We start from the raw sequence: 15,315 nt of genomic DNA on the forward strand, positions 1-15,315 counted from the left end.
GCCACGCAGAAGCTGGGGGGCATTTGTGGGAACCTAATTAAATCAAAATCCTAGGTCAAATAATTAGGCCAACCAATTTGGGAATTATTTGACCTAATTAGGAGTTACCTAACCTAATTGGGAATTACCTAATCAAATTGGGGGTTACTTGATCCTCTCCTTAATTAGGGATTCGGTTAAATCCATAATCCCTAAATACACCAACCTCACCAACCACACCAACCTCACCAACTACACCAACCACACCAATCTCACCAGCTACACCAACCCCACCAACCTCTCCAAGGCCACTATAAATACTGGGTTACGCACAAGGATGAGGTACGTCTAAATTCCTATTGGAACTCTGCAGAAATTATTTCTAAAAAACCCTAGCCACCTCCTCTCTTTCTCTCTCTCACACAAGGCTCCGGCCACCACACATGACTCTAGCCATCCGATTTTCCTTGAAATACCCTACCTAACTTAGGCATCGGAGGGCATTTGGCCAACACCCCCCGGGTATGGTCTTTTTACTCCGATATGTTTTGCAAGGAGAAAAAGAGGCAGAGAAGACGAAGGAATCTTGGACGAATATTCTCGTGGGACGGAAATTTGCTCCCACACTTGTGATTAGATTTCTGTTTTTATTATCTAATACAAACGTGTGGATAATGGATTATAGCATGTGGTTGTCATTTTAATTCTGTTTTCTTGCCTTCTCTTCTTATTCTCTTTTGGTGAGTAGTTAAAAACAAGATAAAACTAAAAAGAATATTTTTGACTTTGTTTGCTTGTCAACACAATTATCTGTTATTTGTGATCTGTTAATATTAAGCTCTAACCTGACTGGTAGTTGAAGTAAATCCCTAACTTAACATGCTTTGATGGGTCTGTTGTCATTTCATACAACAGATAAAGCCCTAAGCATGCCATCATCCACCACACAGGCAAAGAAAGAAAGGAAAAAAAAAGAAGGAATTTCTTCCAAAACCAAAAAATGCCTACCATTATTCCAGTTAATTCATCAACTTTATTGCAATGTCAGTTAAAAAAAAAAAACGAAGTGTGCTCTTATCTTTGAATCCATCTAGTAATTTGGTTGGTGAAATGTTGGACACCAGCTCCTTAACAAACAAACTTTGTTAGAACTACAAGCTTTGCTACTTCTCGTCTCTTTTAAGTTTTTGCCAGAGAGTAATATAAAATATGCCCTTCTGGCCAGATTTCATCCTTGAAATGTACTGATCTAGTGAAGTCAATTTTCCGTCTGACTTGGTGCTGCCAAAGAGTTCAAAGATAGTCATTCAACCCTGTGAACGTGACTATAAGGACGTTTATGTAAACTTAATAAGTTATTAAAACTTGAACACTAACCATGTTCTGCCATTTTCTTTACTACTAGTCATCACCAGGGGAGGGGGACTATAATTTGCGTATGGTATATGTATACGTATATGTCTCCTCCATCAACAACGAGGTGAAAACTTATCGTTGGAAGTAAGCCAAGGGCAATGATTTCCATTTTATATTTCAAGTAAAAAAAGGTGGAATAATTTTATCAATAAGTTTGTGAATATAAGAAGCTGGCTAGCATACAGAAATGATAACAACTAATTAATTAACCTTTAAGTTTGTTTGAGTCAAAAGGTCGTGGATGAGATCATCAGTAGAGTGTCATTTGGCTGTCGCTTGCAACGCCCTTTTTGCTGCTGTCTGTTGTCGGACAATTGCCACCCGCCTTGACCACTTTTGAGGCCTATGTCGTTTTTTCCGGAAAGATTTGGTGTCGAATGCGAGCTGACATGCGTTTTGGTAAACTAAACTGGTATTTATACGGATACATCACTCGTTATACGAAAGTTTAAGCTTCAACTTTGTACCTTACAATAATAATACATACCATACTTTGAAGTTTGAACAATCAAACTATAACCACTAGTATATAACCTTACAACTCACAAATGGTCGAATTTATTATAAGTATCGTAAAATACTGCCACCACGAAACGCCATAGATAGGATAGGAGGAGGCTCACTCAGCTCAATGTTTTGTTTTAGGCTTCTTCACAATCATCACGCTGCAGTGAGCGTGATGAGCACAATAGTCACTTACGCTTCCAAGAACCGCCCTGCACCAGAATCAAACAGAGCATTAACATTTTCTGCACACAAGTAACACCCTTTTCCACCAAAACTACTCATGCCACAAACAGTCTAAACGAATTTATGCAGCAACTATTGGCATCTAAAACCCTGAACAACACTTCAAATCTTGTTTGCATCCTCGATATAATTAACCGCAAATTATACCGTCGATAGTTCACAACTGAACCCTGTGAAAAAATTTAGAGATGGTTGTTCTTGTTCCACTCTAGAGATTAGAACATGTAATGATGGAATACCTTTTTATGGCTCCATAGCCATGACTACCGACAACCAAGACGGATGCATGGTGCCTGTCAACAGCGTCACAGAGAACATTCCTAGCATCTCCTTCCACCAACTCCACAGTGACATCAGTCACCTGCATAGAATATGTAATGTTCAGAAACCGGCTAGGGAAATGCAAGTTGTTCATAATCATATCACCTAAGGCTTGCAAGAGTAGTACTAGGATTGTCATTAGTTTCGGCTATATCAGAACAGAAAAGATGTGCAATGGAATGGATTTGAAGGCTGTCAACAGCGTCACAGAGAACATTCCTAGCATCTCCTTCCACCAACTCAACAGTGACTTCAGTTTCACCCTTCTTCCTTCTCCTTTTTATCTCTCATCTCCTTCTCTCTATGCGACAGCCAACAACCTCACATCCATGATCCAGCACCCTCCTTCTACCTCCTCCCACCACCTAATTCTTCTCTTTCTCTCCCTTTGACATCCACGAAACTCAAGTTCCATATATGGGTTTTTTTTTCCTTCTTTTAACAGGTCTAACATACACAAAATTGAATTTGATCTAGGTTGGGTTTCAGGTGGGTGTGGGGTGGGATGGTCGTGGTGGAGGGGTGGCTAGCAGGCTAGGGTGGTTAGAATCGAGGGGGAGGGAGGGTAATGAGCTGGGATGGATGAATTTTCTCCCCCTTTTTTCTAATATTTCTTTTCATTTTTTATTTACAAATTTTGATTTTTCACCAAATTTTACAAAGAAATATTCATGTACTGTTTCATAACTTATGATACATTTTAGATTAATCATTTCTCTATTTTGATTTCCCCCCATAATTCTATTTTTTTAAAATAGAATTTCAAAAAGCATTCTTTCTGGGTTTGGGACAAGGTAATTTTCCCACTTTATGAATACCACTTTATGGAGTTTTTTTAAAGATAAAATAAACTCAAGTGAGAGACATGAATACCTCTTTATTAGTTTTCATTCCCTTAGTTTATAAATTGATAATATTTTTTAATTAAAAATTTGGAATATACACCAAAATTTTATCCTGTGTATAATTAAAAGTAATTCTTTATCCCAAACCATGTTCGCTAATGGGCCAATAAAATGGCAATAATACTTCAGTAATAATTCACTCAATGTTTTGTATGGATTGCTATGTATTTATTATGAATATTGGAAGTTATAGCATAGAAAATTAATAATAAATTGAAGAGAACAACATGTAGCTTCAGAGATTGGTACATCGTTAAGGTTTCTGAATGATGTTCTTCCCGCATAGCTCTAAGTTTTTTCTTATTATTTTTATTTTTTGAATGTTTTAGGGTAAACAAAAAAATAACAGAAACTAAAGTTTTATAACATTAATTTGTTTATAAACGAACCAAAACCATACTTAAGTTTTATAACATCACACTTTTGTTTCTTTGATTCAATAATTACCATGAATTCAAATCGGTTGAATTATGATTTTTAGAATTCTAATATCGAAGACATTGTTGTAAGGAGCGCATAGCTTTTTTAGGGTATATTATAAGTGAAAATTATACTTTAGAGCTTTGGGGTACAGAGAATGTCACAAGGAGTTCCTAGGAATTTTCAGTGTATTTTTTGGATTTTTAATTCATTTATTATAAATTTTAGAAGTAAAATCAAGAAAAATAATATTAAATAGTATAGGGCAACACTGGCAGCAGCTAAAGTGGAGCCGTCATTGTTTCCAAAAGGTGGTGTAACAGGACTGCGCCATATGTCATTTTGATTTTGAAGTTTATCCTATAAAAAGAATTTAAAAAAAATTAAAATCCGAAAAATACACTGAAAATTGCGACAAACTCCTCACGACATCATCCTCGATTATTGAGGTCCAAAATTATGATTTCACATATTTGAGTACAAGGTAGTTGTTGGATCAAAGGCTACAAGTGTTAAGTTACAAAACATCAACCAGTGTTTTATATTGTTTAGAAACAAATTTGAGTTTTCATTATCACTTCACAATTTTTATAAGGGAAAATTTTACTTTTATAGTTTGAGAGTGTAGAGAATGTCACAAGGAGTTCTTAAGAATTTTCGGTGTATTTTTTGGATTTTTAATTAATTAATTGTGAATTTAAAAAGTAAAATCAAGAACATCTAATATTAAATAATATAGGGCGGCACGTGGCATCAACTGAAGGTGGTGGCGTCAGTATTTCCAACAGGTGGCGTACCACGATTGCTCCACATGTCATTTTGATTACTTTTTTCAATTTTATCTTTAAAAATTATTTAAAAAATAATTAAAAATCAGAAAAATACACTGAAAATTACTACAAACTCCTCAAGACATCATCTTCGATTGTGAAGGTCTAAAATCATGATTTCACACATTTGAATTTAAGGTAATCGATGGATTAAAGAACATGAGTATTATGTTGTGGGACATCAATTAGTGTTTTCAATTGCTTAGAAACAAAGTTGAGTTTTATTAAAGTTGAGTTTTCACTTGACATTTTTATAAATAAAAATTATACTTTTAGAACTTGACAATGTAGATAATGTCACAAGAAGTTCCTAGGAATTTTCGGTGTATTTTTTGAATTTTGAATTAATTTATTATGAATTTTAGAAATTAAATCTAAGATAAATACTATTAAATGGTATAGGTCGACAAATGGCAACGCTGAAGGTGGTGCCGTCAGTGTTTCCAACAGGTGGCGTTCCCCGATTGTGCCACATGTCATTTTGATTACTTTTTTCAAGTTTATCTTTAAAAATTATTTAAAAATAAGTAAAAATCAAAAAAATACACCGAAAATTGATACAAACTCCTCACGACATCATCCTCAATTATGAAAGTCCAAAATCATGATTTCACATATTTGAGTTTAAGATAATTGTTGGATCAAACAACATGAGTGTTAAGTTATAGAACATCAACTAGTATTTTAGATTATTTTGAAATAAAATTAAGTTTTAGTTATCATTTTATATTTTTATAATATAAATTTATACTTTTAGAGATTGAGGGTGTATAGAATGTCGGAAGAGGTTCATATAAATTTTTGATGTATTTTTTAGATTTTTAATCAATTAATTAGGAATTTTAGAAGTTAAATTAATGAAAAATAATATGAAATAGTATAGGGCGACACATGGCAGCAATTGAAGATGGCGCCATCCGTGTTTCCAACAGGTGGCGTCCCACGATTGCGCCACATGTTGTTTTGATTACTTTTTTCAAATTTATCTTTAAATTTGATTAAAAAATAATTAAAATTGATTATAAAAAAATACACCAAAATTTGCTACAAACTCCCTATGAAATTATCTTTGACTTTGAGTTCATGATAATTATTGTATCAAATAACATGAATATTAGGTTATAAAACATCATCTAGTGTTTTAGATTGCTTAGAAACAAATCTGAGTTTTTATTATCAATTTACAATTGTATAACTCAAAGTTATACTTTTAGAGCTTGAAGGTATAGCGAATGTCACAAGAAGTTTCTAAGAATTTTCATTGTATTTTTTGGATTTTTAATTAATTTATTATGAATTTTAGAAGTTAAATTCAAGATAAATAATATTAAATCATACTGAGCAACACATGGCTGCAGCTGAAGGTGCGCCGTCAGGGTTTCCTCCAACAGGTGGCATCCCTCGATTGGTCTATACCCTTTAATATTATTTTTATAGTATTTAACTTCTAAAATGCATAATAAATAAATTAAAAATTATAAAAATACACCGAAAATTGCTAAAAACTCGTCACAACATCATCCTCGATTATGGAGGTCCAAAATCATGATTTAACATATTGGAGTTTATGGTAACCATTTGATCAAATAACTTGAGTGTTATGTTATTAAACATCAACTAATTTTTTAGATTGTTTAGAAACAAAGTTGATTTTTTGTTATCAATTTATAAGTGGAAGTTATATTTTTATAAGTGGAAGTTATATTTTTATAGGTGGCGTTCTACGATTGCACCACATGTCAATATTATTATATTGTTATTTACCATAAATTATTATTATATTACTTTGGACTGTAAATTATTATTATATTATTATTAACCCTAAATTATTATTGTATTATTATTTACCCTAAATTATTATTATATTTATTTTTACCATAAATTATTATTATTTACCCTAGAGTATTATTATATTAGTTCTTACCCTAAATTGTTATTATATTTCCTTTTACCCTAAACTATTATTATATTTTCTTTTACCCTAAATTATTATCATATTGCCCTTCTCTATACCAAAATTTTTATTTTATTTATTATATTGCTTTTTACCATAAATGACTATTATTTTGCAACGTCACATGGATTTAAATGGAAAAAATTATATTTTAAACATAAGTTAAAATTTAAAAATTGCATTACAAGCTAAAATATTATAAAAAAAATTAAAAATTAAAAGAAAAAAAAACCTTCAACTTCTCTCTCTCTCTCTCTCTCTCACTCTCTCAAGCCCCAGCGCCAACCCAAAAAAAAAAAAAAAAAACCAGTGAACCAGTGAACCTGCCCCATCCCTTTTTCTTTCTTCTTTTAAATCACAATCCCGGCCCTTTAACCCAGACAGCCATACTTTCACCCTTCACCTCGTCACAACCACCCATCCCCAAGCTGGTGCCGCCAACCCCACTCTTATCAGTACAACCACCCCAAATTGTATCACACGATGCTTCTGCTCTTACTTCTTATGCCTTTAGAGATCTTCCAGATGAACTTGTATTGCCTCAATATGCATCTCTTGGAATATTATCCTGTCCCACTAAAAGAAAAAAAAAATAAATATGGCTAAAACCCAAATCCAGAAAGAATGCTTTTTCAAATTTCATTTATAAAAAAAAAATTAGGAGGAAAAAATAAAAATAGAGAAAGTGGGTATGATTTTTAATCTAAAATCTGTGGGAAGTTCATGATGAAAATGGTACATGAACATTTCTTTGTAAAATTTGGTTGAAAATCAGAATCTGTAAAAAAATAAAATAAAAGAAATATTAGATAAAAAAAGAGAGGGGAAAATTCATTCATCCCTGCCCACTACCTCCCCTGATTCTAATTACCCTAGCCTGCTAGCCACCCCTCCACCACGACCATCCCACCCCACACCCACCTGAAACCCAACCTAGATATAATTCAATTTTTGGTATGTCACTCTAGTTAAAAGAAGAAAGAAAAACCTAGATCTGGAACTAGGGGTGGGCGCGGTCCGGTTCGGTCCGGTTCTCACCTCAAACCGGAATCGAAACCGGTATTATTTAACAGGTCCGGTTCGGTCCGGTTTAGGCAAAAAAAATTTCAAAAACCGGCCGGTTCGGTTCTAACCGGTTCCGGTCCGGTTCTGACCGGTTCCGATTTTGAACCGGATTATTAATTTATTATTTTTTTAATTTTTAAAAAAAGAAAAATTTTTTTAAAATTTTTTTAATAAAAAAATTATAATAAATAACTTATTTTTTTAGCTTAAAAATGAACAAATAATCCAATTCATACATTCAGAAATTTTTTGAAGTTGAACTTGGAAAATTAGTGATTATAGAAGTTAAAAAATGGCATTAGATTTTAAAATTTTGTAAAACTATAAATATAAAATATATGACCGGTCCGGTTCGGTCCGGTCCGGTGTGGAGAGATGTAAAACCAGAACCGGAACCGGTTGGAACCGGTTCGGTCCGGTTCCGGTCCGGTTTGTTGACTTTTTTGGTCAACCGGTTTTTTTTCACCGGTTCGGTTCGGTGTTCCGGTTTTCCGGTCCCGATGCCCACCCCTATCTGGAACTTCAGTTTCGTGGATGTCAAAGAGAGAATGGGAGAAGAGAGAGAAAGAGAAGGGTTGGGTGGTGTGAGAAGAGGTAAAGAGAGGGTGCTGGATGTGAGAGGTTTGTTGGCTGTCGCATAGAGAGATAGGGATAGGAGAGATAAAGAAGGAGAAGGGAGAAGGTGAAATTGAAGCTCACTCGCGGGTTGTGATTTTACCACTGAATAAAAGAGTCTCGGATGTAACTTACTAATGTTAGCCATTTGATCAATCTAACGGACCAGTGAGTGCCCCTGCAAATAACCCTGCATTATAGCCTCGCCGAAGACATGTGTTTTTGTTTTATTTTTATTTTATTTTTATATTTCTGTAAATAATTGCGAAATAGTTTACCAAGTCGTGTTTGACTTGAATAATTGCATTTGACTTTTTAGAAGACTGGAGGGTTGTGGTGTGCGTGCGACATGACATGGGTGCATATGTAAACCCCCACGCAGTTAGTTGGTGTGTGTGTGGATCTTGGAGAGTTTGGCCAAAAGTTTGTCAAACTAAATCTACAAATATATATATATATATATATATATTATTAATATTCTTGAAGAGCCACCGCAAAAAATAATAATTGAAAATGACACTAGGAGGGTCATCGACTACGTATTCAGCTTGCACAGAAAGCCACATGTTTTCACAAAGGCATTGATCAATGATCCCTCCCTCCTCCTACCTTATAAATATATCATTAGGCTTGCCATATCATAAGGTCCGAATCACAACACATCTTTTGCTCAATTTCTTACTTGTTCCGAATCATAACACAGTCATGGCTACCATCAAAGTCTATGGAAGCACCTATTCCACTGCTGCAATGCGAGTTTTTGCTGCCCTTTATGAGAAAGACATCGAGTTCGAGTTTGTTCCGGTTGACATGAGAGCTGGGGAACATAAAAAGGAGCCTATCATTTCCCTCAACGTAAGTATATCACAATGACTTCGAATATGAATTTGATAGACTAGAATTTTCATGTTTCCAGTCAATCTCACATTTCTGTGCTTGCTTTTGGTGCAGCCATTTGGTCAAATTCCAGCTTTTGAAGATGGAGATCTTAAGCTCTTTGGTAAGTTTTTGTGTTTAGCTCACTCACATCAAATTCATACACAGCATACATGAAATATGAATTTGTGTAACTTGTATTAAAGTGTGCACCTTCTGATATGCAGAATCAAGGGCAATTACACAATACATTGCCCATGAGTATTTCGACAAGGGAACCCAGCTAGTGATCCGAGACTCAAAGAAGATGGCAATTCTATCAGTGTGGACGGAGGTGGAGGGTCAAAAGTTCGACCCGGCAGCCTCAAAACTGACCTGGGAGCTAGGCATAAAGCCGCTGCTTGGCATGCCCACAGACTCGGCAGTTGTGGAGGAATATGAAGCCAAGTTGGCTGCGGTTCTTGATGTTTATGAGGCTCGTCTGGCTCAGTCGAAATACTTGGGAGGTGACAGCTTCACCTTGGCAGATCTTCACCACCTTCCAACCATAAATTACTTGATGGGAACACAATCGAAGAAGCTGTTCGAATCCCGGCCCCATGTTAGCGCATGGGTAGCTGATATCACTGCAAGGCCAGCTTGGAATAAGGTCATTGCCATGCGAAGCTAGTAGTAAAAGACTGCTGTTGCTGGCTAATCAACAGTCATGTATCTTCAATAATTCCATGTATTTTGGCTTCATTTATGCCCTTGATTTTCCTTTTCAATAAATAGTTGGACAAGACTCTTCTGCTGCTGCTGGTGTTGTGGTGGCATGCCTTTGAGTTCTTGTCTTCCATCCTCAGTATGAAGATTGATATGCCTTTACAATCTGTTTTTGGTGTCCGAAGTTTGTGTTTGCCCATCCAGTAGTTGATCTCAACTGTCATCATCTAAAATTCAAGAGATAACCATGCTGCAAGCAGAGCATTCGCCATCCACTAAACTTGATGTAGTCGGTGAAATGGAAACAACCCAACCCAATTCAATAATAGAACAGAACCAATCCCTTGCAAATACAATGCGACTTATTGTGCTAACAGTTGAGTAACTTGGTCAGAGGGTTCAAATTCCACAGAACTACAGCCCGAGTCTTTCTTAAGGTCTCTCTGTTTCATCATCCCCCTGACTTTCTCAACATCATTCCATCTTCCCATCTCTGCATAAATATTAGACAGCAGAACATAGTAAGCACTACTCCCTGGCTCTAGTTCAACAAGCTTCCGAGCTGCAAACTCGCTCAATTCCAAGTTCCCATGAGTTTTACCACCAGCCAGCAATGAACCCCAAATAGCTTTAGTAGGCTCATAAGGCATTTCTCTTAAGCAATTCAAAGCATCTTCAAGATACCCAGAACGTGCTAACAGGTCAATCATACAAGCATAATGTTTCACCCCAGGCAAAAATCCATACTTCCCATCGCTCAAGGAACGAAAAATCTGCCTGCCGATATCTACCAACCCCGAATGACTACAGCATTTAAAACCGAAACCAAAGTCACTTCATCTACTCTGATCCCTTCTTGTTCCATCCTCTTAAACCACCCAATGTCTCCTTGCCATTTTTAGCAGAGCTAGCCCTTTAATAGTGCATTCCAAGTAAAAGTGTTTTTCTCTTTCATGCTATTGAAGACAGCCAAACCTTCTTCAATCCTACCACATTTTCCATACATATCAATCAAAGAAGTTCCCAAGATAACATCCAATTCCCAGCCACTCCTCCTTATAAAGTCATGTATCCAAATACCCATCTCAAGGGCCCCAAAATTTGCACAAGCAGCTAAAGCATTCACCATTGTCACATGATTGGGGACCACACCAGCATATTGCATCTGTTCAAAAGAAATCAAGGCATCATCATAATTCTCGGAGTTCCGGTACCCCATTATTAAAACCGTCCACGACACAACATCTCTCTGGGGCATTTCATCAAACACCTGTCGACAAAACTCCATACGGCCACACGATGCATAGACATTCAATAACGAGTTATGCACGTAAATATCATAGAGATGACCCAATTTTAAGACATGGGTATGCAAGCATTGCCCTTGTTTGAAGTCGTGGGAATCAGCTAGGGACTTTAGAAGGAAAGGGAAGGTGAAGTTATTGGGAAGAATAGAGCTTTTATGCATGTGGACGTAGATAGAGAGAGGGATATGATTATGAATCTGATTATGAGGAGTGTGGGAGTGAGAGAATGCTCTAATGAGAGAATTGCAAATGAAAACATGGGGTTTGGGAAGCTGAGTTAGGAAGTGTAGGTGGGCTAAATCCAAGAGGCCAAGAGATTGACAGGCAGAGATGAAGTGGGAGGCAATGGTGGTGTTTGAGTGGAGGTTTAGGAGGATGAGTTGGGTTTGGATTTGGTTGATGTGAGTAGCAGAGGAGCAGTTGCTGAGGAGAGAGAGAACTCGACTTGTTGCTGAGCTGAGCGGCGGAAGTGGTCTCATCTCATCTGAGAACAGAGAGCAAAGACGAACGAAATTTCAGTGTGCACAGGGAGGGTTTTGTATTCTTTTTGTTTGTATAGAAGCGGAGGAAAAATTGGTCAAAAAAAATTAATGCGCATCCAGGGAATCGAACCCTGGTCAGTACCGTGGGAGGGTACTATGATACCACTACACCAGATGCGCTTCTTGCAATTCGAAGTGAAACAATCATATTAAACTTGATTTTTGAGTCGATCTACTTCCCTCCCTGCCGCCCCTACTCATTATTCTCGTCTCGCTCTCTCTCTCTCTCAACTCCGAGTCTCCAACTGGCAGCGAGGACGCCAATCGCCAGAGGTTAGAAATTTCTCGCCATATCTTTTTATTTAACTTGGTTTGCTACGAATATTAAAAGCATGTTAATTTATGCTTTAGGTTCTGTTTGTTTGTGTGTGAACTAAAGAAAAAGATTGCAACTTTTTTCTTTTTGTAATCCTCATAATCAGAAGTAAGAAAATGCAATAGAAACTGTCGTCAAAGTGCGAACTTTTTTTTTTTTCTCTAATTCTTTTGGCTTCCAAGATGTTTACAAAACCTCCACTTATTTTCAATATCCTCGATTCTCAGTAGCTGGATGGGTTGATAGAATAAAGTTTGAAATAATTACAGGGGGAGCAACAAAAGCTCTTCATTTCTAACGAGTCAAATTTCAAGTCTTTAATTTTGAGAGTTTGATGGGGAGCCCATTAGAGCTCCATTGTTCCATCTGTCTACTCAATGATATTGGAGATGATCTAAAGTGTTTCAGTAATTTTCCTTGACATAAATTTTTGTAGTAAAAAATTCATTAAATGGTGTTCTGGAGAGTAATGTTTTGGTGAATTTTGAATCGCCCTGCAAATAGCTTTTGTGGACATCATCTCAGTAATTGCAAACAGAAAAGGCAGAAGACCATAGGAAGTTGAAAAATGAGGATAGTGGGACTGACTGGTGGAATTGCTTCTGGGAAGAGTACCGTCTCAAATCTCTTTAAGACCCATGGCATTCCAGTGGTTGACGCCGATCTTGTTGCTCGAGTGAGTGATGGGCAAAAGCTGAATTTTCTAATTTTGACAATCATGAAAGTTGGATGGCAATGAATTCTTTTCATCTAATTCAAGGACTGATCATTTTTTGGTTTCAGGATGTATTAAAGAAGGGCACTGGTGGCTGGAAAAAGATTGTTTCAGCATTTGGAGAGGACATTTTACAACCTGATGGAGAAGTTGATAGGCCTAAACTGGGGCAAATTGTATTCTCAAATCCTGAAAAGCGCCAACTTTTGAACCGGTACTTACTCTTTTGCAAATAGCTCCAGGTTTTCTTTGCACGATTTCACTTAGAGTCTCACTTCTTTCTCTTTTTTTTTTTAGCTGTATACAAGACCATAGTCTAGTCATTTTTCATACTAGGATTTTACTTCCTAATTCAACTTATTCCTAGTGAAGTTGAGTATAGCATAGTCCTTTATAAATGTAGTCACCATTGGATCTACTGGGTGCTTGTTAAAAACGTAGTGTTTATTGTTAGTCACCATTGGATCATACTCCTTTATGGTTGTGAAACTATACCATTCGGGCTGTATAATACTCCCTCAAGTTTTGACTCATCCAGGTCAAAATTCACACGTACGCAGGGGAAATTACGCCAATTACTTTTAGTCAAAATTTCCTGGATTTTATCAGGCTCAGAATATTCTACTACCACTATGAGAGTTTGTGTTGGATTAGTTTATAGCACAAGTTACTATCATATCAGCTATAATCTCCAGTTTTTATCTTCGTGTAGACTACTAGCTCCTTACATATCATCTGGAATCTTTTGGGAAATGTTGAAGCTATGGATGAAGGGGTTTAAGGTTATTGTTCTTGATGTCCCTCTGTTGTTCGAGGCCAAGATGGACAAATGGACAAAGCCCATTATTGTCATATGGGTTGATCCTGAAACGCAGCTCCAGAGACTCGTGTTAAGGGACAGAACAAGTGAGGATGTTGCTCAAAATAGGATCAATGCTCAGATGTCACTTGATCTAAAAAGGACCAGGGCAGACATTGTGATTGATAACACTGGATCACTGGAGGATTTGAAAGAACAGTTTCAGAATGTCCTATTTGAAGTTACAAAGCCCTTGACATGGACTGAATTTTGGCTTTCTAGACAAGGAGCCGCGTCCGTTCTTGTTTCCATTATTGTAGGTGTTCTTATATTCAGAAAAGTTTATAATACTGAGAGTTTGTAGCAACCTTGGAATTGTACGTGTTGAGATCTTGATCTAAACCTTTATGTCCTTGATAGAACAAGCTTCACATTGTCTTCTGTAGCAACAATGAAGAATGATTCTTCGCATTTACAGTCTAAAATTATTGCACTAGAGCTTTGATTTGTTTGTTTCTAGGTTATCTATCTGTTCCATAGCTTGATACCGGTTGAGCTTTGATTTGTTATGTTTCTTAGGGATTAAGTAGAGAAAATAATAATGTGGCTCACAACCCTCTGATGTTAAAGCTTTTTTTACGTTGAGTGTTGAAATGTAAAGGGTGGTCAGGTACAAAAGGAAATCAAGTCGTTTTCGGTGATATTTTGGAACGCATTAGGAAGTCAAGTTTATAAAAAAAATTTCTGAGATTGGATGACCATGTTAAATTTTAATTGATAATGGCCCCGTTTGTATGCCAACAAGCACAAAAGCAAGAACTGTTCTGAGTGCTAAGTGCTAAGTGCAGTCACAGGTCACTCCAGTGTTCAAGACGTGGCTAAACCATTGGTGTGTATAAAGTGCAGATAAGTGAAGCCCCATTACAGTATTGCGTGCTGTGATGATATGGAATTTTTTGTATGTACTGATATAGACTGGCCTCTACGTTTGATGAGTATCAGCCAGAAAAGCTGAGAAATATATATGATATCTCTGGTTCTAAAATAATCTGTAAGCAAAAGTGGTGCCATTGTTTAGTAATAATCATTTGATCTCTTCCAGTTGCCTTTGAGAATGTTGATTGTTATCTTTTGTATATCGCTTTTGCCTTTTCATTTGCAGATACGTGCACTGCTGGCAAGCACATTAACAGTTAACTACTAGCTGTTTTTTTCATAGTAAAGCTGCTTGTCCTGCATTATACAAAAGGAAGGCAGCATTTCATTTACTATGCTCCTCTTGTGAAAATAAATCAGTTTAGATCATTCATGTGCTGAACAAGCCAGCAGGCCAGCATGTAGTATAATATTAGTTATGGTTTGGTTCGATTTGATTCGGTTCAAAAGTACACTCTTTGTAGTGTAAACACGGAACCAAACCACCCAAATTGGTTTGGTTTGGCCACCCTATTGAAATGGGCGATGCATTTTAGTTATCAGTCATCCACTACATTAGGTACAGGGTGTTCAAAGGTTGGTGTTGGTATAAGAGCATCCACAACGGGAGGGTGTAAAGGGGTGTATGTTAAATATACACCATTTGTCGCCGGAATCATCTCTAATGGGAAGATGTAAATGGTTGTAAAAATACACTCCTACCATGGAGATGTAAAATTAGATGTACATTTGCATCTATTTTTACATCCTTTGCAGACGGGACCTACAAAAGAAAAAGAGAAAGAGAAGGATTGGAATTCAAAATGAAAGGCCTAGATTTCATGCAATTTGCATTGCACTTCTAATGGCCTAGATTTCTATATA

General features: G+C 36.5%; 3 protein-coding genes, 1 non-coding gene and 1 pseudogene across 5 annotated transcripts; 2 read left to right on the plus strand and 3 right to left on the minus strand.

Moving 5' to 3' along the window:
* LOC18767639 (universal stress protein A-like protein) lies at positions 1,790-2,620 on the minus strand. The gene is made up of 2 exons (XM_007198951.2): positions 2,385-2,620; positions 1,790-2,111 (listed from the first exon to the last, which is right to left on the minus strand). Exons 1-2 carry the CDS (start codon positions 2,603-2,605, stop codon positions 2,024-2,026), a joined length of 309 nt encoding a protein of 102 aa, XP_007199013.2. The 5' UTR covers positions 2,606-2,620; the 3' UTR covers positions 1,790-2,023.
* On the plus strand, positions 8,749-10,020 carry LOC18766289 (glutathione S-transferase). The gene is made up of 3 exons (XM_007200428.2): positions 8,749-9,110; positions 9,207-9,255; positions 9,359-10,020. The coding sequence occupies exons 1-3, from the start codon at positions 8,844-8,846 to the stop codon at positions 9,799-9,801; spliced, it is 759 nt and encodes a 252-aa protein (XP_007200490.2). The 5' UTR covers positions 8,749-8,843; the 3' UTR covers positions 9,802-10,020.
* On the minus strand, positions 9,252-11,783 carry LOC18768502 (annotated as a pseudogene). Its single transcript, XR_002272834.1, has one exon. The product of XR_002272834.1 is annotated as a pentatricopeptide repeat-containing protein At5g43790 (transcript).
* TRNAG-CCC lies at positions 11,735-11,805 on the minus strand. The gene has a single exon. It is a non-coding gene; the product is annotated as a tRNA-Gly (tRNA).
* LOC18768736 (dephospho-CoA kinase) lies at positions 11,881-14,022 on the plus strand. Its single transcript, XM_007201201.2, has 4 exons — positions 11,881-11,958; positions 12,506-12,677; positions 12,785-12,930; positions 13,429-14,022. Exons 2-4 carry the CDS (start codon positions 12,570-12,572, stop codon positions 13,877-13,879), a joined length of 705 nt encoding a protein of 234 aa, XP_007201263.1. The 5' UTR covers positions 11,881-11,958; positions 12,506-12,569; the 3' UTR covers positions 13,880-14,022.

This window comes from Prunus persica, chromosome G8, assembly GCF_000346465.2.
Source record: "Prunus persica cultivar Lovell chromosome G8, Prunus_persica_NCBIv2, whole genome shotgun sequence".
NCBI classification, from domain to species: Eukaryota; Viridiplantae; Streptophyta; class Magnoliopsida; order Rosales; family Rosaceae; genus Prunus; species Prunus persica.